The sequence below is a fragment of the Haemorhous mexicanus genome, chromosome 12 (assembly GCF_027477595.1).
Source record: "Haemorhous mexicanus isolate bHaeMex1 chromosome 12, bHaeMex1.pri, whole genome shotgun sequence".
NCBI classification, from domain to species: Eukaryota; Metazoa; Chordata; class Aves; order Passeriformes; family Fringillidae; genus Haemorhous; species Haemorhous mexicanus.
This window is the reverse complement of record NC_082352.1, coordinates 9,350,356-9,378,275: the sequence shown is the minus strand read 5'-3', so window position 1 is coordinate 9,378,275 and position 27,920 is coordinate 9,350,356. Positions and strand designations below refer to the sequence as shown.

At 38.8% G+C, this 27,920-nt stretch overlaps 1 protein-coding gene across 4 annotated transcripts in view; it reads right to left on the bottom strand.

The window, feature by feature from the left end:
- PHKB (phosphorylase kinase regulatory subunit beta) overlaps positions 1-27,920 on the bottom strand; it is a 67,249-nt gene that overhangs the window by 9,226 nt on the left and 30,103 nt on the right. For all 4 annotated transcript variants that reach the window (XM_059857047.1, XM_059857048.1, XM_059857050.1 and 1 more), the window contains 15 exons: positions 27,273-27,350; positions 25,230-25,388; positions 21,359-21,453; positions 14,636-14,691; positions 14,381-14,474; positions 10,845-10,928; positions 10,552-10,656; positions 9,682-9,764; positions 9,511-9,601; positions 7,724-7,785; positions 7,473-7,635; positions 6,607-6,688; positions 5,213-5,270; positions 3,379-3,469; positions 1,598-1,800 (listed from right to left, as the gene is read on the bottom strand). In XM_059857047.1, the coding sequence (XP_059713030.1) occupies positions 1,598-1,800; positions 3,379-3,469; positions 5,213-5,270; positions 6,607-6,688; positions 7,473-7,635; positions 7,724-7,785; positions 9,511-9,601; positions 9,682-9,764; positions 10,552-10,656; positions 10,845-10,928; positions 14,381-14,474; positions 14,636-14,691; positions 21,359-21,453; positions 25,230-25,388; positions 27,273-27,350 (1,504 nt within the window). The remainder of the gene's footprint in view (positions 1-1,597; positions 1,801-3,378; positions 3,470-5,212; positions 5,271-6,606; positions 6,689-7,472; positions 7,636-7,723; positions 7,786-9,510; positions 9,602-9,681; positions 9,765-10,551; positions 10,657-10,844; positions 10,929-14,380; positions 14,475-14,635; positions 14,692-21,358; positions 21,454-25,229; positions 25,389-27,272; positions 27,351-27,920) is intronic.

The following is a 27,920-nucleotide window of genomic DNA, read 5'->3' as shown; positions in this document are numbered from 1 at the left end:
GGAAAAAAAAAATTGATTCAATAAAAATATAGCAGCAGTGAAGATTTTTAGCCTGAGGTATCAGAGGGGCAGAACTTGACAAAGTGTTGAAAGAAAATGTTGAGTTTTATTGTGCACATTATGTAAACCAGTGCTCCAGCATCTGATGCAATATCAAAGATGAAATAAGGTACAGGTACATCAGAAGCCAGATAAGCACAGAACTCAGCCCCTTACCCTCTACACTGGTTCAGTTCCAGCAGGCATTACTAACAAAAGGAAACTGAACTCGTTTTTCTTCAGATAGTCCATAGCACCTATCGAGGCTTGGGTACATCAGAGCCTTTCTGTGTTTATCTGAAAAAGCAGTGAGAGATTCAGGCTGTCATCTCCTCAGCCATTCTGTGGTCATTTACCTGTTTAGCTAACCAGGTGCAGAATGTTTCTGCTTACATAAGTCAAGTCCCACTCCTTTCTAGGGAGTTGTTAGTAACTACACAGAATTTGGAGATGCCTGGCTAGCTGATCCAGTGTTGCTTTACATCTGAGGTTTCCAGCACCATGCAATGGAGGTGCAAGATACCAAGGCCATTACATTAGCAGAACATGCTACTTTCATTTAATTTAGGTGCTGAGTCCTTCTCTTGTTACTAAGATTAACAACACAGCTGGCTCAGGAATTCTTTCCCCACTCATGGCTCAGATGTGTCTGTGTGAGTCCCTCGCTGGTATTTTCTCTGCAGTGGCCTGCAAGCCACACCAAAGTCAAGAGTGGACCTTCTGCTGAGCTCTTCACTGATAAGAGGTGAATTCAAGTCAGTTGGCTGGGAGTTTTTACAGTAATAGGGCTGTCAGAAACTTGATCTATTTCAACATGAAGCCCTGAAAACAAATCAATAACAAGACAGTAAATCAAATCATTATCAAACTGGAACGGCATTTCTGTGAGAAGGTTAATTTTGCTCACTGGAGTGGGTGATAACACTGAAATAAAGGAAATTGAATCTCTAGCATTAACCTTGGGAGAAAGAAAAAAAAAAATTGCAAGAAGAATTAGCTACAGAGAATAAGGAAGGGGAGGAAAGAGGAGTAACATGGATCTGTGGAGGGGACAGAAAAGCATTTAAGTGCAAAAGGATACTTCCAGTTAAATGTAATACAGGCAATTTTTTATTTTATGATGACTGGAATGTACTGCTAAAGAAGAAATATGAATCTTGTATGCTAGAAAAAAGGCTGCTGGTATCTACCTCCAGTGCTGAAATGCTGTATTTTTCTCTATGGAAAAAACATGGAAGATTAAACACTTAAGTTCTGATTCTAAAGTGTGCTCACTGATTCAGTAAATCTCAGTCAGCAGCACCTGGCCTCTTCAAAGAAGTGCTTATTCAAATGCATGTCTCTTCCTAAATGTGAAAAAAAAATTAACTTCTGTGGGTAGCAAAGTAAATGCAGATACCATGGAATGTGACAACACTCCAGCACAGCCTGTTTGTAGGTCACCTTGTCAAAGAACAAAAGAGAACAGGTGGGAGGTAAATGGTGTTTTAACCTTGGTTCAGGTTTGTGGTTCTCTGAAGTCTACATTCCCCTGCAACCCCAGAGGTACTTTACTGACCCAATCCGTATCTTCAGCATTCCACTGAAGAGTTCTGGGGAATTGGAGATGATCCAGCCAATGTGGATGACCAGTTCCTGCTGCACCACAGCTTCCCTTTCATCCTGCAGTCGGCATTTATCATAGATCATCTCCTTAATCACTGCGGGTGATAAGGGGTTAGAGATAACTGCTTCCTCCTGGCCAAAAGCTCCCAGCGTCACCTGTGGCACAGGGAAAACAATTCAGAGGATAGGGACAGCAAGAGAAGCACTGCAAAGCAATTCAGAAACTGAACTGCACCAACTTTGCTTTGCTTGTTAAAATTTTCACAATACAAGGGTAATTTTACGTCAATGGCTGATGCTTGTTAATACTGTTAATTGGATGCTACTGAAGTAATAAACTTCACTAACAACCACAGTGAATATGGAATCTATTTTTCCAAATTAAAATAAAAATACAAGACCATTGCTTTATAATCAGGTTATAATCAGGACTGTACATTAGGTTTAGACAGTTACATAATTTCATACATTTCAGCTGTAGAACTCAATTAAAATTCAGAATTAAATTTATAGTTTTGTTTTCTTATTTCTACTAGCACGCTAAAAGTTACAGCCTTAATTTTTAGAAAATAGATTGCTGGTACCAGATTGTTTAACCACAAGAAAGGAATTTTATTCAAATTCTGTTTTGTTTTTAATCTACTGTCAGTAAGACAGCAACACTAGTTTTTCTGCTATAATAAAGATCAAGGAAGGGATGTTAGGTTAAAAAGTTGCCAATAGCCTCAAATTATGCTGCATGCAGGTGTAGCCTTCTCTACAGCTGAGCAGCACCATAAGCACAAACTCAGACCTCAGTCTGGAGTAAGACAACAACATTGCATGTAAGCAGGTATACACATAGACATTTTTAATACAAAAATACAGAAATATTCAATTTGTATTATTTAGAAGCAACTATTCATGAATCTGATTAAAAGAATTGTGCTGGGGAAGAAAAACAATGTTCTCCTTAGGAAAGGTAAAAACACAATTAAAATTTCCTTTAAACAGAAAACCCTGACAGACTTTTGCTCAGCTGCAACCCACATGTTGTATTATGCTCAATCACACCGAGAATGATTTCATTTTCATTAAAGAAGTCTTTCAGAAGATGCCTTAATACTTCATCTACTTCTGTCAAGTAAGGGCATGCAGATAAAATCACAGAAAGGTTTGGGTGGGAAGGGACCTTGAAGATCATCTTGTTACAACATTCCTGCTCCAAACCCCATCCAACCTGAACACTCCCAGGGATGGGGCAGCCACAGCTTCTCTGGGCAGCCTGTGCCAGGCTTTCCTCACTCTCATAGGGAAGAGTTTCCTCCTAAGATCTAATCTGAACCTGCCCTATTTCATTTTAAAGCAGTTCCCTCTTGTCCTGTCTCTACACATCCTTGTCAAAAGTCCCTCTCCAGCTCCACTGGAGCCTCTTTAGGCACTGGAAGGGCTTCCAAAGTCTCTCCAGAGACCTAAACCCAAGGAGTTTCAGAAATCATGCCCCTTCCTGTCTTCCATAAATGCTGAACTGTCTTCTCAGTCTTATTCTTTCATTAATTTAAATCATTATTCAATTCCCAATACAATTATTAAACGTGTCTTTATTTTCTCTGGATTTCTCTTCTTTGGGAAGGTTTTTTTTTTTAAGCCATTGCATACTTTTAAAAGAAGCATCAGAGGCCTTGAAAATGAACAAGCCATTTGTTTAGTTTCTGTTATCATTCCTTAATGCAGTTCTGAGGAGCAAAGACTTACCTGCTTGCCCTGAACTAAAACATTAGTAATAGATGGTGCAAGGCTGTCCACTAGTTTACCTAAAAGACTTGCTGCGAAGCGCACAACAGACCTGAGGGCAGAAAACAGAGCAATCCCACTACATATCACATGCTAGTTTAATGAATTCAGATAGAAAGCTGAAGTCTGCCACAGCAGAATCTCAAAATTAACTCAGTGAATTCATACATTATGTACAAAGTGGAATTTGGATCAGATTTTATGCAATCTTCTGTAGGTTCTCATTTTTTAGTTCAGATTTGGGTTAATGGATCAAAAATACATTTAGTTAGAACTCATTAAACTACCAGTTCCATAAAAAGCTTCTTGTTCTCTTCTCAACACCATCTTAAACAAAGGCAGGTAAGAAATGCCAGCTCCTCTTTTATGACATTTTCATCGTTTTTGCAAGATAACTTTGGTAATTTTAAAATCTATTTAAGGAAAAGTCAGAAAGATTTTGCAAGAGAAAGTATAACACATAACACCAAAGCCTTGCTGTGTGTTCCATGCTGAGGTAATATTTTGCATGTGCAGCATGAAAAGAAGAGATTTGTGTCACCTGCCAGGTTAAAAACAAGCTGTAACTTCTAAGAACCACATTTTTCCATGTATGCAGTAGGTGGTTAAAGATACTAATACATTTAAAAATAATTTCCTGACAAAATACAAACCTAACAGAACTGTAATTGAGCTTTTCTAGCATAGGTTTTGAGGCTACTAAGAGTCATTTATTCACAGAGACGAGGAAAAAGCTGTAATATTCTATGGTGTTAGTAAAAAACTCAAACAGTTGATGTTGATTCCTGTGAAAACTGCTACACACTCCTTAAGATCAAGAGCAAAGCATTTCAAAAATGCATTAGCTGATACTATCAAAATGCAAATAAGCAAAAAAAAATATCTCACAGAGCTGCACTTCAGATTTCTGGGCACTTTACCTGTTTCCCATGTACCAGTAAAGTAGTAATATGTGGGGTTATAGAAGAAGAAAATTTCTGTGCAAATGCAGCACTGTAGCGCAACACCAACCTATATGTGTGTCACATGGCAATCAGGGAAGAGAAATGAAAAACAGTTTACATATTTTGTTCCTAAAAATACTTCTGATTTTTATTAATTACAAAAAATACCACCAAGGTATTTTGGGTCTACCTCATTATTGGCAAAGGCCCATTTAACTGTACGTAGAGACAAAAACCAGAAACATATTTGTATTTACTGACCTGTTAGGAACAGTTACACAGTGAGAGAACAGAGTTCAGGACAGGCTTGACTTTGATAAAAAGAATTTAAACTTCTACTGAGCTTCAGGGCAAAGAAATTAATAAACAACATGTAAATATCAACCTACTTGCTGAAACCTTTTAAAATTACTGTATCAAATCAAGCTCAAAGCAAATTACTTCAGGGCAATAAATCTGAGTTAGTGCATCACCTTAAATGATTTATATCTTATCACCAGCCTTCCTACATAGAGCTATTGACAATATTTTATCATGCCCTGTAAGAAATAAGAATATTAACATTCTTCTCACATTATTTCAATGTAATGAGGCCTGTGTGTTGGCAATAGCAGTCAGGGCAAAACCAGCCTATTGCTTTTGTATTTTAAAAGACAACAGTAAGAAACTGCTTCTTAATTTTTTAAAGCCTATTAAACCAGACCTTCAGCTGCCATGCACCAAGACAACTGTCAGGAAAGCTGCCATTTTCCCCCCTTTAAGTGTGTGAGAATCTAGCCTTACTTCCTATAAAAACATTAGGAAAACAAAACTGGTGTAAGCCAGAAGGAGCATGATATTTGTATACAAACCAGAGCTTTCTGCTGCCAGCTCGTCTGTAGATTCTTTCAATGTGCTCAGCAACAGTTCCTAAGGGGATTGAACAAAGGAAATAAAAACAAAACACAAGCAAAAAAAGATGCACAGGTTTTCATTTAACAGTAATAAGGCAAGTTTGATGAGACCAGTCAATTCTGAAGGTGCTTTAGCAAAGCACTTATCTATTATGCTCTACATCTAAAATTCAGATGCAATCAAGTCTCCTGTCTCCCAGTGTATGTTGTTATGAAAAAGCCAAACCAGATTTCAGCTGTATTCGCTGCTCATGCTATAGAGACATCTATAATATCACCTGTTCTTGCAATATATTGGGGAAAACTAACATAGAGGTACAACCTATCACGAGGTACATCCTCAAACTGCACAACCTGAAGTTCTTCAGCCTCTGTTTTTAGATTTATGTTTATTGATTGGGTGATTACTAATGTCAGTCTCAGTAGTCTCCACGCAGAGAACTCTCCATCAGTGACTCACACCATGCAATCCAAGGTGCATGTTAAAAAGGTTATCATCACCACCTTTTCATATGGGATGGCACTGAGAGGTCTGTACAAGTTAGCTCTGAACACTCAGAGGCACAACTGCCCTTTTTTTGGACCTAATGGATTTCAGCAGCATTTTTAAATTCATCATCATGATCCAATGGTTGTAATGGTAACACTGCTTGCTTACAGAGGCCTCTGTAGGGACTCTGCCCTGAGCTGTTTCTAGAGCAAAGAACACAACCTACAAAGGACTAAAGAAAGCTCCTGAGGCTCCCAGAGCATCACAACACTACAGGTGACTGCTGGAAAAGGCCACCTCAGAATAGCCCTCCTTTTTCTGAGTAGTCATATATAAAAAAGCAACTAAAGAGCAATCTTTGGGAAAAAAAGACAAAACACCAAACTTTACAGCACAAAATCCCAAAGCCTCAGTAGCCTTCTCAGAATTATATTACAGGAATTTAGACACTCAACTCTAAAACAAAGCTTCACAAATACATTGAACTGAAGTGAGATTACATCAAAGCAGAATAAAAATTCAGTATAAAGCCTCATACAGTACAGACTGTTGCAGACATTTAGACTTGTCTTTTGTTTCTGTTTTCTTTGTAAGGGCAAATCCTGTATTTTTTTCTAATCTATGCATTCAAAATTACAACCAGATACATCACTGGCCTACAAACAGTCTAAAAGCATTCATATATCCAGCAGCTCATTCCCCACCACACCATCAATTTGCATCTCCTATTTAATGCAGAAATTGCTCTAAATGGCAGAGAAAAGAGCTGCACAACTGCTGGCATGCACAGCTATTATTCATGTTCATGGCAACTAAACACAGAGCTGCTTCCTCAGAACAGTCACATGGCAGAAGCTCTCACCTTCCTTGGTGATGAAATTCGGCCCTTCCCTTTTCAGCAATATACTTGAGAGCAACACTTGACTTGCCAGGCAACTGCAGTCCTTAAACAAAAAACAGCAACAACAGAACCATAAACAGCCTTCAGACTGGCACTGAAGCAAAGCCAGAAGAGCTGTTAAAAATTTCAGGTGAAACCAAAGGGCTTTTTCTTCTTTTCAATTTAAGGAAAAGTATAATTATTTTATTTTCAAGGGGATTTCACAGTTATTCCATACCCTGTGTATGATGTATCCTTGTCACTGCTGCTTGCAGAGGCTTCTCTGTGGGGGTCATATTAAGCTGTAATAATTTGACCTTGGAAAAGTTTCCCGATTTTTCATTCTCAAGTCCTTTAATTTACAGCAGAAATGCTTGTAATGAAATAGGGAACCAAGCAGAACACTTGGTGTGTTTGTATCAACACTAGATCTAGCACAGTCACTGGTAGTTTTCGTCTAGGTACAGGAAACAAGTGGCAGATTGGAACTATCCCTGATGCCATTAAGAAGTTCCCAGTCCATCCAAGTGAATACCCACTGCTCAAGTCTTTTGACTTGCAGTTTGTCAATAAAATATCTGTTCTTAGGACACATGGCAAAGGATGATTGGGGCAGCTGGGAGAACTGAGAGCCAGCAGTTACACATGAAGGGCTGGGGAGCTCTGTGATGAGATAAAGAGGAGGATTCCCTGAGTATGGGGAGGAATATCAGATATTTCATGTTATTAGCTGTGCCCCAACACTGATCATGCTGATCTAAGTAGGCTGCTGGCAAAAAGAACATCAGCACAGAATTTCTTATTTTACAAGAATAAAGTTACACTGTACTTTTATCAAGTCTTCTTACATTAAGTTTCTGCAGGATCTCATATGTTGACTTGTTTTTCCAGTCATTAATATTTACATCTGGTTGCTGCTCAAGTTCAGAAGCATTGGGAGTACTAGATTGTCTCTTGACTTTTGAATGTTTTGGAAGATCCAGCTCCTCCAAACTCTTAAATACAGGAGCCCTGAAAAATAAGTATTTAATTTCTTCATGGTTCAGAACGTATTTTAATAATCACATAAATCATCACTACTATTTACACATAGCCTTACTCTTCTGTTTCAGTGATGCTTAGGAAGTCAAGTTGTTCAACAACTGCTCCAGATATTAATGTCTGCAATGAAAAATTGAAAACAATTTTTAAAATATATACATAGCTATATAGCTGTCTTTTAATCTCAGTATGTTGCTGGTGGTTTCCATTGAGAAAGTAGTTTCTTTATTTTACACTTTCAGAGTATTTTTGCTCTTTCATGAGGAAAAAGAGCTTAAGGCAGCAGAAGTCTCCTGGGGCTGCTCTTTCCTTTTTGCTCATGTTCCATTGTTCTTTTGCCCTGCCAGCTTCATCAAGCACTGCCCACCCCAAAGCCAGGGCTGATGAAAACACTGAGACTGAGGATTTGCCTTCCTCAGAGTCCTGCACAGTCCCCACGTTCTGGAGCCCAAAGCTCATTATTCCAGGGATGGCTGAAGGCCAGGAAGTTTTCCTGTCAGCCTCACTGATGTTTCAGGCAAACACTACAAAGAGCATTCCCACTCTGTACTCATTCCCTAATCCAAGCATGCCTGGCCTAAGTTTGCACATCAAATGCAGCTTACAAATACTTCCATCTCAAAAGATTACATAGCTGAAACTCAGTGCTGCATTTATCTGATGCAGTCATTACAATTCATTCACTCAGAATTTATAGGAATTCCCCATTTATCTACTGCCACAGGAAAAGTATTGTACTACAGCATTTTTAAGACTGCTTTTGATTGTTCTCATTAGCTAAATAAAACTGAGTTTGTTTTGTGAACTTTTATATTCCATTTTCATTTTACATGAATTGCAGTAAAACATTGATCTGTTACACTGTGAGATGACAGAATATAAAAACCCTGCTTTGCTTTTATTACTGGTGCCATTCATTCTTTGCCTTGCACATCTGCTTGAACACATGATGACAATGAAGGTAAAAATCAGAAAGGAGCTCTAAAACTTCTGAGCATACAAAATTTAAATTAAATCAGATTTGGTATACTTTACAGGAGAAAAAGAGCATTCACCCAATTAGAGATACACATTCTCTTTTAGGCATGTTTAACATGTGCACCTAAATGAAGCAGCTGAATGCAACTGACAAAGATTAATATATATTTTGTTGGGAAAAATGAATTATTCAAGAAAACACCAGGAATTAGACATGTCCCTTGTTCTTTTCCCAAATCCTCCCCTATAATGAAACAAGACTGTTAATAAAATGCCAACTGTGCAGTAAGACAGATTCCAACTCCCTGCTGCAGCAGGCTCAGGGTGTTCCAGCAGGAAAGGCACCCACCACCATCTCCACTGGCCTTCAAGTCAGACAAACATTTGTTTGTAGTCTTCCCATGTGCTCTGTTTAATGGTTAACAAATAAAGCAAAGACCAGTGACTGTCACCATCTTAAACCCTTTAAAACAACTCCTTACTTTTTATATTGGAGAAAGAATCTTTCCAGAAGGTCAGTGAGTATGGAAGGCATTACTCCCCAATGGCTGTCCAGTGTAGTGCTTAGAATAAGGACACAGGGAGATGGAGAAACTTCTTGTCTGACAAATCTTTCTTGCAAGGCAAGAAAGTCATTGCAGTTAAATTAAAAAAAAAAAAAACAACCAACAAAAAAACAAACCAAACCACAGCAACAACAACCCTGTAGTGAAATGAAAGGTTTTCCATGGGCAGTAATGGCATTTGCTATAGGAAGAGTCAGTGGTACCAGGAGAGACCTGCATGTGAGCAGGAGAAATACATAAATACTTAAAGATTCCAAGGATATCTTAAACCATCCCAGCTAGAAGCAATAACCAAGCTTACCTGTACTCTGTCAACGTGAACCTTCACTCCTCCAACAAGTCCCTTTCTAAAGGCTGCCAGCATATCTAATATGGGACTGAATCTGCTCCCTCTGAAATTTGAAACAGAACTCCATTAATCTTGCACTCAGATAAACTCCACTCTGCAAATCCTGCTTTCCTCCCTCCCTACCTGATGTTGTCCTCCCGGATGAGCACCACGAACAGGGGCCGGCCGTGCATTTTCCAGTACTGCTTAATGAACTGCAGGGCATTCTGGGCAAGGAGGAACCTCAGTCACAAAACATCCCAAAGAACACAGCAAGCACAGCCTACCACAACACTGTACAAGACAGCAGAGCACCTACAGCCCTGAAAACCCCAGCAGCTTAAAAACACCTCAGCTACTAAAGCGCCAACAGATTTCTGCAACAGGCACAAGCTGCTGTCAGGCCCTGCTATTTCCTAAGTGTTCTGAAAATTCTCCTAAGCAAACGTATGGATCATGGAGCAAAGCATGAGACAGTGCAGTGCTCTGAACAGGCAACTGCCTAGAAAATGTGGGGGGATCCAGGGCTTGAATCCCAGCCATTGGGATGGAAGCACCAGGGCCACCTTCTGTGCATGTGGTGAGTGAGCTCTGAGCTGCTGTCAACCTTACAGGCAGGGAAGGGGAGCAGGTTTTAATATTTGTGCAAAATCAGGTAGTGTGTCCTCCATGTAAGGCTTTCATATCTCCTGTAAACACCAGTCTTGTTCCTTTTTTCAGGCAAGAACATTTGTTCTCCCAAAGAAACAAATGATAATTTGCTTGCTGCCCTACAGCATTCCCAATCACTTTGGGGGCAGGTTTTTTGTCACAGAGAGATACTCACTAGAACTCATACTGGGCTGACAGGATATTTGTCTCAATACACTTTCTAGCTGCAGGTTTATTTTTGTATTATAATAATACACACTGTACTGCTGTGTTCCCCTTTCAGGCTTCTGTTTCATCAGACTGCACAGTTTATTCTTCTACAGACTATTTTTGTCAGTTACTCAAAGGAAAAGTTACAAATACCTTAATGTCATCAATCAACATCATAACATCCTGAGACATGTAGAAATCACTGAGATCAAAAATGATCGAGTAGCAAACTACAGTCTTGCCCAGTATTCGATAAATCTGTTGAGAAAGAAAACTTCCATTAATCTTTTCTTTAAAACATCCATCAGAGCCAAATACCAGGACTTGAAAGTCATAAAATATGCATAAAATAACATTACATTTCAATTCTAGTTAAAATCACATAGACTAAATGTTTATCTGAAATATTTATCAATAATGAGAATATAAACTTTTCTTGTAATAACCTTTGATGTTCCAAGGCATCCTATGGGTCTGTCCGGTCTTCCAGATAATCCCAATTTCTCATTGACTCCCAAGTGGAAGTAAGCCTGTGAAAAAGCCATGAAAACTGATAAAAACCTAGATACCAGCCTTTCTGATCTCCTGTCACATATCATAAAGAAGGCTGTGTGCATTCTGCTTTGATTAGAAAATTATTCAGAAGATGTGGCTGCTATTGCTGTTCAGGGTTGTATTTTCTAAAAAAACACTTGTTGTTTCCTATATTAGGTCCTCTTTTTAACTTCTTGCTCTGATTACTTTTTTATTCTATGTAAGTAAAATATTTATTGATTTTTCAAATTGCTTATTGAAATAATTTTTAAAGGATCTTTTGCATTCTAGCCAAATTTGCCTTCTGTAATGCTTTTCCAGAGTGGATACAAAAGTAAAAGAGTAATATAGGAACCCTTTAAAGATCTCTGTACAAATTTGTAAAATTAATGTATCAGCAACACAAGCAAGAGGGAATTATCTCATTATTCACAGCTTGATTCTTATTAGTTATGTATACCCGTGATTCAACTGATACAATTTTGCAAAACTAATCTTCACTTATTACATTGCATGAGTATAAAACCATAAGAAAACAACTAATCTGTGAGCAATACAGTATAAATGCATCAGTTAAACCTGAAAGATGTCATTTTTCCTTTCTTGGCCTCTTTTAGGTAAGGAACCCACCATTACTGCAGAATATTCAGAATTCTGAACATTTTCCGAAGTTCCATCTTGCTTTGTGTTATAGGAAGATAATTCAGAAGCAAAAGAAAGCAAATACTTGAACAAACATTACAGTCAATAGCTTTCTATGGCTGTCAGCTTGGGCCTTCCTGATCCTGCCCACGTTTCTGCACTAATACCAAGAGCTATTTAAAAAAGAAAATGAACACAATTACCTACAAGACCTGTTCATCCAGAGTAAAGAACTGGATTCAAGTGGGGAAGGATGGAGACATCAGAACACTGATAGTCTCAAATAACCCACCTGTGCATAACAAGCAATGCTGAACCTCTGCTTGTGGTAAATAAGGGAGACTGGAAGAATGGCAGTAGACAGGGCCAGGTAATGCTAAAAGGACCTTCATTTTGCTGGAATGCAGAACACGAAATGCTTTCTTAACAAAAGCAGAACTGCATTAGCATTGCAATGTTGTCTGTTTCCTTGAGGACTCTGTAGCTTGAGGCCCCATGTTGGCACAGAGGCTACTGCAGCAGTTTCTTCCTCTAGTGAGAGTTCTCCATCCCGATCTGTTACAATCAAAGCTCAGATGCAACACCAGGCATAATTCATTCAAGTCCAGCTGCTTCAAGCACCTTTGGGTTTTTTTATTAAAAAGCCCTTCAATTCTGGATTATTAAACTGCTAATAGCAAGAAATGGCTGTGAAAGCAGACTGGGCTGTGGGGTTGATTTATGAGCATGACCCAAAATGCAGCTGTCTTGCACACCATCTGCTTCTGTGCTCCCTCTCCTCCTCTCAGTCCATGCCCAGGGGCATTCTGCTCCTCTCCTGTGCTGTACTTTCATTCCACAGATCCTTTTTTCCTATGTATTACATGCATCTTGTCCCATTTCATTGTTTATCTCTTTGTTCTCTTTTCCCCACTGCCCCCACTTTGTGGATATCTTTACATGACTTCAAGTTCTACTTTCAGTCCCCATCCATTTGTTTGTCAGCACTTTTTTGGACACATGCCTGTTAATAAGTCTAGAGATTTAAACTGTTATTATGTGCTACTACAGCAGTTCAGAAGTTTCTGATTAAATACTCTTTAGAACTGACAGCATCAATGTTGGAAATATTGAGATCCATATTTTCCACAGATCAACCTTCTATTCCCCAAAATACATTGAGTGTTCCACTGTTGGCTTCCTTTCCCCTCAAAGGATGACAAATACTGCCAGGAGCTTTTGTTTGTTTGCTTTTTGGTTCATTTTGGTTATTGGATAAGCCCCAAGATCAAACCCCAGTTCTCATAACACCCCAAACACTCTCTTTACTTCACAGCTCTGGCAGAGCTTTTATTAGAAGCCCATTAGGAAGAGGTTTTATGTCAGGTGAATTAATATTTTCATGGCACTCCTTTACAAAGTAAGTTTTGATGAGGCAGCTGTACCTACCCATCATAAGGATAAAGGAAGTGTCAGAATTGCCAGATGTCTCAACAGCTTTAGAAAAATAAATCCTAACACAGACTTTTCCATAGATAGGAATTTAAGTGATAATAATAAAACTTAATGAAGGTCTCATCTTTTTGGCAGGGAAACCAAAAAAGTGATGGATGACAGAGAGACAATGTATACCTCTATAGTAAAGTTATGGAGTATTCATTTGTTAAACCAAAGTTTCAGTACAGAATTTCAGGACAGATATAGACAAAGAGAACATATTTTGGAATATATTAGCATGAAAGCTAGTGAGTAAAAATGGGCTCAGAAATGAACAAGGCTGAATGGAAACACAGATTTTTCTCTTCTCCCTGTTTTAGTGCTTCTCAGGTGTTAGTGGCTACCATTATTTGGGGTAAGCATTTTTCTGAATAAGCCACAGCCAGGTTTAGCACATCCTTCATCCTCACAAACTTAAGAAACCCAAAATATGTTGCTATATTCTCTATTTTTGGGTTGACTTTTCCTTTTGTCCTGCAGACTCCTGACAGAGATCATGGCATTGGCCATGTGACCTGATTTCTGAAGGAGAGCCCTACACAGTGATCTGTTCTACAGCAGGGACCTGGGGCTGACAGACAGAATTTGTCACTGCACTGGCCCAGACATTCATCACTCTCGTGTGGGACCATTTGCACAACACAGGCTCAGACAGGAGCTCTGTGTCTGATCTACAGCCAGGACTAGCAGGGCCAGCCCAGGCCTGTAAGGATGTGGTTGTCCCTCAGGAGACTCCTTGCCCCAGTAGAAAACAGATTTTTCAGGGAGGGTGAAGGGGATGCTGAAGATGATCCTTCATCCCAGGAATTTCTGACTGTGGTATGTTAAATGTGCTCAGCTAAAGGGGTAGACCAAAAAGGATTTCAAACCCAAAACTTCCTGGGTATAGTCAATCCAAGGGAAACCATGACAGAGCTGTGGATATTGCCTGTTACAGGGGCTGCACTATGAAATCCTATGATGGTTTATGCCTACTGCCTTAATCCATTTCTTTGAGTTTTGCTCATTTGCTTGTTTCTCCATCAAGATTCATTCAGTTTACCAAGCTACTAAAGTTATTAAAATTTTATTATTCATTCATTATACTTTGAAAGTGGCTCAGGCAATAAGCCTAATCAGATAATACAGAACATCTGGGCTCCTACATTTCCCTGAAAGCTGCAGGAATCTGTAACTTCCAGTGCCAGCACACCTTGCAACTGCTTTAAGAAGACAGAAATATGTAGACAAGAGCTTAGGGAGATGCAAGGCTAATAGCTTGATATAAATCCTTGTTTTTACACAAGAAATACACAGATGGATAAATAATTTTAAATTCAGAATTCCTTACTTTGACAAGTTCTTTCTGAGCCCATATCTGAATTGGTTCCACCTGCTGGGGGGTCTGAGTTTGGATTCCATATGTGTTCAGAAAAACTTGCAGGCTACAAATGAAATACAGATACATTTAATGACAACTCACAGAACAGTTTTAATCTCTTGGCAGCAGATGTATACAAGTAGCAGCATTTTATTTTACACCACTTCAGATGTATTGTTCAACCCTTCCTTAATAGACAGGTACTCAACTAAAGTAAATACATACCGCTGGCTTTCTGCTATCAGGGCCACATGTACCACCAAATCATTTTCTAAGGGACCCTGGAAAACAATGACAAAATCATTACTGGCATTGCTAAGTAAAGATTTTATTCAATATAGCATGACCAAGGACAATGGCTATTCAAACAATCCACAACTATGACAGACAGCACTGTCTGCATTGTTTTTCCCTGGGGTGGGAGCAAATTGAAAGATTTATAAATCTTAAGACTCCAGGAAGCCTGTCCTACCAATAATACTCTGCAAAACACATATTGGAGAATTAGTAATAAACAGATTTCTGGTAATCATTACACTGCTTGAATTAGTTTGGGGGTTTCTTAATTAAGAAGAACTACATAGGGAAAACATTTTATTTTGTTCAAAAATTTGGAATTTATCCAATCAATATATCTGCTATATGCCTGATATGACCTAATGTTTTGATAAATATTTCTGTAATGAGCAAAATTATTCAGCTTTTTGGGTAAACAATAAAATTCACTTGGAAATAATGACCTGATGATTTCAAACCTTTGCTCTGAAAAACTGTCATCACACAGCTGCTCTTTAGTGACATGAAAGACATATTACATTTACTGGAGACAGCTCCATTTCCTTGCACTGTTTATTACACTGACATTTCATGTTTGAAATGAATACCAGTATTTTACATCAGGAAACCATGCAAATAGGAGTGAATTCAACATGTTGGGTGAAATCATTGACTTGACTCCCTGGGTCTCAATGTGGTAAGTCACCTTTGCTGTCTCTGACAGAATGAGCTATGAACAACCCCCCTGGTCCTTGTTCACTCCTCTGGCATTCACTGACTGCAGAACAACACAACTAAGAGCAGCTCACCTTTTCATTGCTAAAATGCTTTTGTCTAGAAACTACCAGAACATGAATGACAGAAGTTAAACACATCTTCTATCGATTGTATAAAGAGACAGCATTTTTTGTGATGATAGAGGGATAGACACTGATTTAAAATGAGAAGTTCAGAGGGAACACTTGCTTGCTCAGGCAGCTGTGAGCCTTCATATCAATAAAGATCTTGGGGATTTGCACAAGAAGTCTTGGTAACTTTTTCCCAGAAGTCTGTCAGCACTACGTTTGCGCTAAAAATTCTGGACTTTTTGCCACATGAAATAAATTTCTGATGAAAGTATGTGCACAAAGAGACTAGAAGAAGAAGTTCAAGTGATACCAGATTTTCCTGCTCCGAATAAGATCATTGTGCTATCTCTTGTATTTATACAAACAGTAGGAAAACTCAACCCAAAAAGCAAAAGCCCCCCAACCTGAAAATGAGAGAGCCCTTCCAAGACTAATGATTTGCAGACAGCCTGTGATCTAACCTGGGCAGTGGTCTTTGAGCTAAGACTCAGTTACCCTCTCACTGAAGAACTGAGCAGGACTGTGCAAGCACAGCCTGTAAATTGTACATAACCCATGAGTGCTGCCCTCACACACAGCCAAGGACAGGATTCATTTACAGCAGCCAATAAATGGTGGTTCTAACACAGGCCAGAACTACATAAATGCAGCTACAGCACAACTGGCACAACACAAAATCTGTGTGAAAAACTACTAGACCTTTTAAATATTGTGGAAAAAAATAACTATCATTGCAGTACAACTACAGGATTGCTGCAACATTAAACAGAAAGTTACTGTTACTGTCATTTGCCATGTCACAGCCTGGAGGATCACAAGTAGTGACCTAGAGAAACACAGATCAAAATAATGGATAAAACACTCAAAAAAAAGAAAGTCACCCTTTCCAGTGATGATTGTGCTATATAGTATTTGCTGTGTATTTTAAAATAAGAGATATGGAAAAGCATTAAACTGCTAAATATTCCACTAAATAAATCTTCTTGTTAAAAATTCCATTTCAATGTCCTGGCTTTCTCATTTCTAATAAGGCCAGCTCAGGTATTGTTCCCACAACATCCATCACTGTCTCCCCAAGACATCAGGACAGGCCCCCTGCCCAGGCTCCCCCTCCTGCTTTGTGTTGCCACCTTGGATCTTTGGCAGAAGGGTTGGTTTCAGCTGTATTCTGCATGCTGTGCAGATGATAAATATACTTCAGAAGAACAAGATAAAAGACTGATTAGTTGTTCTTCCTCTCCAAAAAGGAGAATAAAAAAAAATTTTAAAAAAATTCACAGTTTTTAACAAGGTTATAAACTGCTGGAGGTAGGATAAAGGGAAAAATCCCTGACTCTGTTCCTGGCACAAGCAGAGAAAGCAGCTTAGTATCAGCCTCTCACTGCACAGATGTTATCACTGTGCCTTTCTGCTTACACTGCCAGGAGACCTCAGAACTCTGAAAAACCCCATTCATTGAGCATGTCAGAAAGGGGGCAGAGCAATGAAGAGCCCCAATGGAAATGGCACCCACTGGGCATCCCAAGCACACAGAGCGAGAGAGGCAAACGGGAGCAGCTCACAACAGGACAGGCTGCACTGCACCCCCATGACCCCTGGATGCCCCTGAGCCACAGCCCAGCTGTCCCAGGGCTGCCTGGCTGCACTGACCACTGCTGACCATCCTGGGCCCACTGGCACTGAGCTCCTGGCAGCACTGACCACTGCTGACCACCCTGGGCCCACTGGCACTGAGCTCCTGGCAGCACTGACCACTGCTGACCACCCTGGGCCCACTGGCACTGAGCTCCTGGCAGCACTGACCACTGCTGACCACCCTGGGCCCACTGGCACTGAGCTCCTGGCTGCACTGAACACCCTGTGCCCACTGGCACAGCCACAGCAGCCCCCTGAAAGCAAACACAGCACACATGTGTGCCTCAAATTCCAAACCAGCTTTTGGCAGGTTTAGAACTGTGTTAACTGTGGTAGGCAATTGTATTAAAGGGAATGAAAGCAAGAACATGTTTACAATTAACATGACAAAACAAATTATCCAATATGGTTCCATCCAAATTAGACATGCTCTAATCCTAAACATAAAAATCTTAAAATATCTCAGTCTATCTACAAGTAATAATTTTAGTTTCTTATTTACATGCTATCTATTTCCCTGAATAAATAAAAGAAGCAGTCTATTATTTTGACTACTCTCTTCCCAATTCTCTTCATCACTAGGCATTAATCTTAATTCCCTGTACCTGAAATGAAATCCTTACAAATGCTTATTAACTCTACACAGCAAAACATTAAAAGAATACAGTCATCACCTGCAGAGAATCCAGTTAATTAACTGTAACCCTAAACACATATTTCAACTTAACTCAAAACATAAAATAATCCTACTCTGTCAATTTAGTCAGATTAAGATTTTTTGTTAAAGATGAAATTAAACACAAAACAGCAATAAATCATCTTTCACATGTGCCAGTAAAATACAAAACAATTCCAGAAAACCCCCACCCTACCTCACTCTCAAATGTTATTGTTACCATCTAGACCCTCTTCTACACTACATCTTCCAAAAGAGAATGCAGCAATCCAGACTGAGTTAGAATCTCCCCTGAATCTGGAGGCACTAAAGAGGAGTCTCAAAAGAAACTCTTCTAAGGAATCCAGTTCTAAAGAGTCTCCCTGAACAAGAATCCCTGCAGTATCTCCTTTCAAAGTAAAGAGAGTATGGATGGTTCCATTTCTTTGGAACTCCTGAATGGGCTCTGACCTGACTGTCAGGATTGCAAAGCAGAGGAGGAAGAACACAGAGTGTCCCAGTGTGCTCTGGAACACAGACTGAGCCCAGCAAACACAGCCCTGCTCCAGCACCACACTGGCACTCCCCCAAGAAAGAACATATGGACACAGCCTCCTCAAAGTGGGAAATAACAGGTTCTGGCATTGAATTAAGTGAAAAAAAACATTTCCTTCAAACTATAAACAGACAAAATGAGTACAGTAGCCATTATGTTTTTGTTGTACTGCTCATTTGAGGCCTCAGTTTTCTACAAGGAATGAGATTGTCCTTGATCTGATTTTCTGATGCACTCCCAGCTGTAATTATACATAGTTATAGACACAGTTTTCATAGCACTTTTACCTTTGGAGGTCTATATTACCTTACTTTCCTTTACCTAATTCTTCATTGATGCTTCTAAGCTGCAAAAATAAGGTTGGAATATTTGAAATACTTTCCATTGCTTGCTTAAATCTACACTATTATGTGGGTATCAGACATATTTTTGTAGTGGGACCAAAGCCACAAATACATTAAATTAATCACATTTTTCAGTGGCAAGTGTTTAGAGTTTATAATCAATGCAACCACAAAATGAAAACATGCCTATGTGGAAAACACATTTCTTGAAGAAATATTTACTTAGCACAGAGCTTCAAATAAAAATTTTAAAACCCTTCTTTTTGGTACATCTCCTTTCAAAACACAGTATCACAACAAAATTTATATACACAGGCCTCTGAAATTTTTACATATCCTTGTTTATTGCTTACAGGAATAAAATTTAATATAAATGGGAATAGTTTGCTGTTCAATGTAACTGAATAATTCTTTAGCTATATGGAAAAGAGAAGACATCATTAAAGAGAAGAAACTACTTTTGATTTGTAAAGACATCATTAAGATGTGCTGTGTTCTCATTTTGTATGGTATTTTTAGTCATTTTCCCTGCACTTTAAGGCAAATATGATACTGATTTTGCATAAATTAGCTCAATTAGATAAAATGGCATAATCAAATATTCAGACAAACTGGTTAAGCAAATCTAAAACATAGATTAAAAAAGCCAAACTCAAGATTCTTGTCTGGAACTTGAAGACCTTTGCTGGTACAGCTCCCTTGAGTCACGTCAGGGCATCTTTAACCTTCTCTTAACAAAGACCCATTTGACATCTGCATGAAGGAACTTTTTGCTCTGATACTGTAGCAGTAAAATCACCCAAAATACTATAGCAGCTGTTTCATTACAAACTATCCCAAAGAAATCCCACAACCTCCTGGCTGCAATGCCAAAGGCCTGATGCCACAGTCTCCATTTCCCACTAATTCAGAAAGGCATCCCTTCCTTCTAACCCCCACTGGGTACTACATCTTAGATAGTTTTGGCATTTACACCCAAAGTCATCAATGGCAAAGGAGCATCATGACTGGGAAGAACACAGCTATAAGCAGACCTAGGCATGCCCAGAATTTCCCTCCTTCTTCATGCACTGTCTGAAGATGAAGTAAAATATCAAAATACAGCTGTTATTCTCAATGCATTAAACACTGTTGACTTTTAAAGTCCCTACTGCATTTCTGAATTTTACTGGGTAGCTGCATTATACGAAGTTCTTTAGTGACTCACTAAGTGGCCCTCAACATCTAAGTCATGAGGAAAGAAATTATCATTGCATTACTTATTATCACTTTTGGGAAGCTCTTGGAGCAGGGGCTATTTCTCTCTGAAGATCTGGAAACTGCCTATCACATAGTGGGTACCTCAAATAGTTGTAAAAGTGCTTTTCTACTAAGACACTTCCTGATGAGTCAGAGTGCCTTTAGAACAAAGCCTCATCTTCTTCAAAGTGCTCAGCTGTGGCATATTAAAACTGACTGGTTTGAAGAATCAAAGAAAGAGGAATCAGATGGGCTGACTCAACACAGGCTCCTCCTGAGGGCTCCCCAAAAGGGCCAGCTCCCAGGTTCTGTCACATTCATAATCCCATGATGTAGAACAAACAAAGAAACTAGGAACAAATGACATCACTGAGCTTTCATTATGTCACAGGCACATGGCAAGTGCTGCACTGTAAGCAATGAAAGTCTCCTTATGAATGAAGCAACAGCCAGGCACATGGATTACCTTGGTAACAGGAAATAGTAGCAAACTGAAGGGATAAGCAGCATTTGGATAGAACAAGAAAAACATTGTTCAGTTCTGAACTTGGAGTGAATCTTAAGAGAAATACTTCATCTCTTATGCTTCAATAACAAATTCACAATGCTGAACAAGGAACTTCTTAAATATACATTCCTTATACAAGAAATAAAAAGGCTGAAACACATCTTTGAGCTGCACATTTCCATAGACACAGTTCTTACCTCTGTAACTAAAGGAGTTCCCACACAGACATGGACATATCTTCCTGTCCCATTCACTACAGATTTGAATTACCATGTTTCAAGCATTCCTCATCCCTGGTCACTCATTCCTAATGTGCCTTTAATCCAAATACAGGAGCACATGGAATCACAGAATCATTAAAGGGCCTTTACAGTCATCGAGTCCAACCACTGAGTCAGCACTCCTAAACCCACACTGAACCCTTCCCCTAAATGCCACATCTGCACATCTTTTAAATACCTCCAGGGATGGTGTATCAACCATACAAAAAACTACCTCATTCTTGTGGCTCTTAGGAGCTCTAAATACAAAAAAATATTAATATATTGCAGTTGAAATTACTTTGAAGGAATAAGAAAAGCAGGTTCATTCTTGCCTTCCTGACATAACTTAAACCTCAACACACATGCCTGTTTATTAGCAGTTATTTATATTTACAATTTATCTATCATTTTGACTGCATCACTTAATTTGAAGGCAAATGTTCATTACTTCCTCTAAACTGTAGATGTTATAATTTCCTTCTAAAAGCAATCCTCCATCAATTCAGAAGATGTACACACATTGAATATTTTCCTTGCACTTCAGCTGCAATATTAGAGGAGCATGCACAGCACTCAGATGACAATTTTTCAATGACAATACAGTAAGAGCAAGCTAATGCTGACCTGGTTGGAGAACCTCATGCTGACGTTGCGCTGGTCCTGGGGAGCCACGTACCGGCCAATGGGGTCCAGATCTTTGGGACTCACTAATTTATCAGCTGAAAGGAAATGAGGATAGAAATACAGAATTACTTCTGTACTTTCTGCAGCTTTTGTGAAAAAGCCATGTCAGCTTTTGTTGTAGTTAGTTCTGCTTTGTTTTAGATCAATGATATATAAAAGCACATTCTGAAAAATTCAGAATTCTATGAATTTTAAAATGGATGACTCAAGCTTTGTTCTTGCTACAGCTAATTACAACACTGTAGTATAAAAACCCAAGCCTTTATTTGCTCACAAAGATATGTTAATAGATTATATGCAGACAACAGACTCCACAACACTAGTCACTTAAAAAGCCCTTAATCCACAACCATGGAATTATTCTAGAGCTTCACCTATAAATTCAATAACCAGCAAAAATTTTTTAGCTTTGCAGAAGAGCAGACAGCCTCTATCTCAGGGTAATCACATGACTTGAATCCTGGAAAGAACAAAAGATACCAAAAGTACCTCTCAATAGATTAATTCAGGAAGAAATTGTGAAAAAACCTAATTAAAAATATTTGAAATCTAGCAGTTTCTACATGGAGTTTTTTTTACATGGGAGAGAAAAACCCCATCAAACCTAAGACCCCAGTATTTCAGCCTTTTTCTGAAAAAGCACTCCAATAAAAATACACTATTAAAAACTTTCAAAAAAATTCCTTGAATACAGGTTCATAATCTGAGCTATTATACCCTTAAAATAAGCTTTCTCCTACCAAAATTGTATTTTGACAGGAAACTGTCCAAACTCGATCTTATTTCTAACACAGAGTAAGTCACAATATATTTTCATTTCTTCTATCTCAAAGTCAACAATTTTGCAGCTATTCTTAAAAGCCCCAACAGAAGGGAATAAGGTATTAATCTAAACCAGAAGTGACTCATGGCTGCACTCAGCTCCAAGAGAAAACCAGCACTGATCAGAATGTCTCTGAGCCCTACACCATGGAGTAAATGAAGGCAGCAGCTTTAAACTCAAAACCAGCCCTGCCTGAAGGTTGCCTGGGCTAGGCCAGCTCAGAGTGATGGAGCAGTGGGGGACAAACCCTGGGCAGCACTGAAGGGCTGGGCAGGACAGGGAAACCCTGCTGGAGCCTTCTGCTGCAGGGCTCTGCCAGCCCTGGATGCTGAGCTGGCCTCAGCCTCCTGCTGAGACCAGGCAGCTGCACTGCAGCCAGGAAAGGAGCCTGCTCCTGGCTCTGCTCTGCCCCTGCAGGGCCACCATCCATGGACACAAAGCTGAGCAGAGCTGGATGATAACAGATCACTATGGACAGTTGATTAACATACTGACACGGGTTACCAAAGCAAAGCACTCATCTAAGCTTCAGTCCACACAGAATTCTTACCCTAGCTAAAGGATTGAAAGCTACTTGAATTTTGTGAAGTAGTGCTAATGCAATAATATGAATTACCCAAATGATTTCAAGATCACTGGGCTCTGCCTCATAATCTTAAAAATAAGAGAGGTTTCCAGAATATGTGTTCTATTCCCACTGGTTTTAACACTGATTTACATTGCTCAGGAATTAAAATATATGGTCAGAATAATTTCATATTTAAACGAATAGACTAATAAAAAACTTAAGCTAACTGCTAGTGAATATTCATCACCATTATCACAAGTACAAATGTACTGGACTCAAAAGCAGATTCTTTTGTTAGTTCCCTATCTGCATCAGCAGCAGCTGACAACATTTAATCCATTTGGTCTATAAAAATATTGCTAAAATTCTTAGTTCCAGGCAGCACTGAATCCACAGAATAAGATACAAGAATTCTAAGAAAAAACAAAGCAAAGTAAGCTACTAAACAAAAGACTGAATGAATTTTCAGTTGCATGAAACAACTGAATACCTGGGACTCCTTTCCCTTGCTCCAAAATGGGGACCTTTACATAAAGGTTTTACAAACCTCCTCATCCAAAGCAAGAAGGAAATTCTGTGGAAAACAGCATCACTACCTGCAAACACATGCTTTTTTCCTTCATAAACAATTTTTTCAGTTGCATAAATGTGCCCTCCAACAGTGACACACAGACACTTTCACTCTGTAACTCAGCATTTGTAAGCAGGATCAAGATTTTGACTTCCCTATTTCTGTTTGCCCCTCTGTGGGAGGGTAAGAATTGACTCAGGCTCATGTTGCTGCATTTAGAAATACTTACACCTCAAGAGGCAGAGCCCAGGCCCAGAGGCAGCAGCAGGGGCTACAAAGGTGGTACTGTGTGCTGCCTACACAGCAGGAGCAAGGAGGCTGAACAAACACAGATTAATTGATACCCTGGAGGCAACACAATGATTTCTGAATGGATAATGAAATGGGAAACCAATACCTTCCCAGATATCAAAGTACTTGGAGCCAGGCTTCCACTTAATTAGCAACCACCAACAAGCAAAGTAAGACACACAAACACTTTCACCAAGGACAAGATTGTTATTCAGGTAGGTTTTCACCAGTAAGGAGCAAAATTGAATGCACCAACTCTAAATTAGCAGGAATAAATGGAGTTCCTGATATTACAACCTCTGATGAACACATTGCTGTAAGGCCTCCAAACCCGGTTTGTAAGGATGGAGAGAAGCAGGAAGAAATTACTCTGAAATTTTGAATATTTTGAAAATAAATTTTTTTAAACAAATAAAATAAAATAGCAGTGTGTAAGAATGCTCAGCAAAGAACTGAAACAAAAGAATGTTTATGTTACACAAACAACAGTTAGCAAACTATAAATAGAACTTATTTAACCAGCATTCTGCCGGTACAGAAACACACAAACATCAGTACAAGATCAATACCAGCAGAACTACTGCAGCAACCTACACACACACTGGAGGATTACTTGGCTAATACTCTTATAAGATAATTTTTTTTTTTAATTAATAGTGAGATTGCCTGCATTTACTCTGAAGTGTTGGCAAAGAGGAATTTTGCAAGGAATACAGCAAAACCAAACAGGTGGAGTACCAGACAGACTCTGTCCCTCTATACCTAAAGATACATCTACTATTCTTGCCAACTGCTGAATTTTTAAACTCCTCTTAAATTTCTCTCATTTTTATTACCAACAACCTGTTTTCCTTCTGTGTTAACAGAAAAATAGTTTCCAGAACTCCATCTACTGATTACTAGGTAACTGCTGATCATGTTAAAATAAAGTAATATATCTTCCTCCTGAAAGTAATACTAAAGAAAAAACCCAACTCTGAAGATTTTTCTGGATTAACCATTCTTTTTGCATTAGCCTATAAAATCACTCCAAGTGAGACTGAGAGTTTGTGACTGAAATTCACCATAACAACCTTCAGTGGTCAAACTTTGACACACACATTCAATTGCTCATACAATTGAAAAAGGATAAAAATAACACAGATGAATGAATCATTGCCTTTCTCTGAGACTGCAGCTACCCAAAGTTTCAATTTGTCTTGCTTAAGCAGTCAATAATTTGAATTAGATGCTATAAATCATTTACAAACATCACTGTACAGATGAAGCTGATAGCATCACAGTAATATATTCATCATGAAGAAAAGGAAATAAGAGGGAAAGCCAGAAAAAAAAGAAAACTGTCATCATGTTTAGATTTTCAGTACTCTATGAAATATTCCACTAAGCTTTATAGTATGCAGCATAAAACCAAAAAGACCATAAAGCAATTTTTATTGTCAGAGATGTACCAGAGCAGGGGACACATGGGCCACTCAAGGTCCATTCCAAACCCAAGGCAATGCTAGTTTGGATTCAGGAGGAGCACAGGACAAAGCTGAAGGAGCCCAGCTCTCACCCAGCAGCTTGGCAATGATGTACACAGCCTGGCCCCACAGGAACAGCTTCCCGTCCCGCCCGTTGTTACTGGGGAACCGCCGCTGGCTGCCCGGGCTCCTCTTCTCCAGCTCCACAAAGTCAGCAGGCACGTAGTAATACTTGGGGACAACAGGGCACCCTGGGGACAGCAAGCACAGCCAGAGAGTAAATATCACTGCCATCACTTGATTGGAGTCCCCTAAGAAAGGTGAAGTGGATCCAGACCAGGAAATATTGCACGCCAGTAACAGTTTGAACAGAGATTGTCATTCCTTGTTATCTCAGTGAGAATGCCAGGGCAATGTTAAACTACTTTGAATTTCACCAGACATTTCCTCACAATTTCTTCCCAGAACAGGTATGTTGTCTGTGCAGCACCTTCTGTGCAAACTAAAATTAAGAGAAGTCACCTGAAGGAAAATGCAGTAAGCCTTAACCAAAAGCCATGAAAGCTGGGTCCCAGTGAAACACTCAGGGTGTTGTGCCCCCCAGTTAACACAGGCTCAATATCAGACAACTCCTCCTAACTAAAACCCCTGCTCAAAAACCAGCCAGCTTGGTTTTGGATAATTTTATTCATCAAATGTTTAAAATGAGCACTTGAATCTTGAAACATCATGAAACAAAATGGCATAACTTCTCAACTAGAAGGTACACACCTTGAATCTAGAATTATGCCACAGGTATTGCTGATCATTTTAAACTTTATTTCAGAACTTTTTAAGTGGACATGTATCAGGAATTTAGAGACATGATTACAAATGATTGACCTAATTATATGAAATTGAAAAGCAAATTAATATGCTTCCTGCATAATTAAATTCCACCTTAATATTGCTCTACTCTTGAACTAATTTGGATAAGCAACAGGTGATAAACAGAATAAAGCAGTAGTGTCTATTTGCTTAGAAAAAAACCAAATTACTGGGAAGAAGCAGTGGGAAAAAAAAGGAAAAGCAACAGTTATTAGAGATATTAGATTCAAATGAGTGAGGCACCAAAATACACCCAGAAATTTTAAGATGTGACTTTTGTGATGACATGCAACAAAAGGAACCACAAGATTAATTTAGTGTCCATGAACCTTCACATAATCATTATTAATCAAAAAAAAAGACACAACCAGCAGGAAAATTTTGCTACATAATGCAGATTTGCTAAGGGAATGTTTGACTGCCTTACAGAAATTAGTTCACTTCAAAAAGTTTAAAGAATAAGGCATTTTCTGCATGCACTTGTGTAACTGTACCACAGATGTAAGAACAGGTGACTAAAATGCTGAGTTTTAAAATTGGATTGTTCTGTTCTCAGGCCATTTCTTTTCCTCCCACTCAAACTTATGGCCTTTTTCTTTTTTTAAGCTGAAGTTTGGATGGCTGTGCCTGTAGGCCACCACTAGCCTTTTCTGCAGTGCCACAGAAATTCTGAAGTGCCCAATTTAAATAAGAGAACACATAATAAAATGATTATGTAGCCACTTTCCCAGCTCTAAGGTAGAAAAAATTTCACACGCATATACCAAATTGTTTTTTAGAGCTTGCAAAATTAATTGACAATAAATGATGAGAGTAATTCTCAACTGGGTCCAGGTGGGACATTGAAACAACCTGACTGCTGGTATAGTTAATATTTGCCTGAAAAGGAGAAGTGAACTTTGTAAACAATGAAGCAGAGGTGGAGGAAGGGAAGAACGAGTGGGCACAGTGTAAATCTTACTTTAAGATGACATAAATTGTGATAATTAAAGTAACATTTTTTTGGAAAAATGCTACTGATGTTTCCAGAAAAATGTTACTTTTATTATCACAATTTATGATGCAATGTATCTACATAAAATAGGTTCTTTTAGAATTAGTATTGTTCCACTAGGAAACGTGTTGATGTCCTTACTTCTCATTTGTTCTGACCACAATATACATTAGGGAAGTAATTAATACATTAAGAGGAAAGCCAGGAGTTTTACAATTTCAGGTCAATAAAAAGCTACAATTGTTTCAGAAGAACAATTTCCAGATTATAATACCTTCAGGTGTATGTTGAAGCAAAGGGTCCAGAAGATCCTGATATTCCTTTACTTGTGTAGGATTTCCTCTAAAAATGCCTAAAAATAACCAAACAATAATTGATTTAATGGAAGAAATAATTTTTCCATGGCCTCAAGGTTCATTAAAGAGGAAGAAAAAAATCCAGTGCTTACTTTTCAAAACTAACTATTAAGTGCCTACACACTAAATAGCTCACAAAAACGAAAAGACTGAGCTGTAGATCACATCACTCCCTGATGCTGTTTTTGGGGAGACACTGATATGTTTGGGACTACCAGTCCCTTAAAAGTTGTTTTAGCAGAACATCCCAAGATGAGTCTGATGAATACTAGCATGAGTAATGTTCAGTTCATGGAAAGTTCTTAAATGAAAATATATATTAACAATACAAAACCATTTTCTGTACATCAAAGAAAAAGTGCTCAAGCAAGGTGATGTTTTAAAGTAGAATATTTTTTAACATTCAAAGGGGAACGAGCTAGGTGAAAACTTGGCATTATAAATCTTATACTAACATTCCCTTCTTCAACCACCACCAAAATTTTTTTTCTTTCCATGGCTCTTTAACACTCCATCCAAACTCAAAGCTTGACAAGCATTGTTCATCATATTTTCAAATCTTCCTC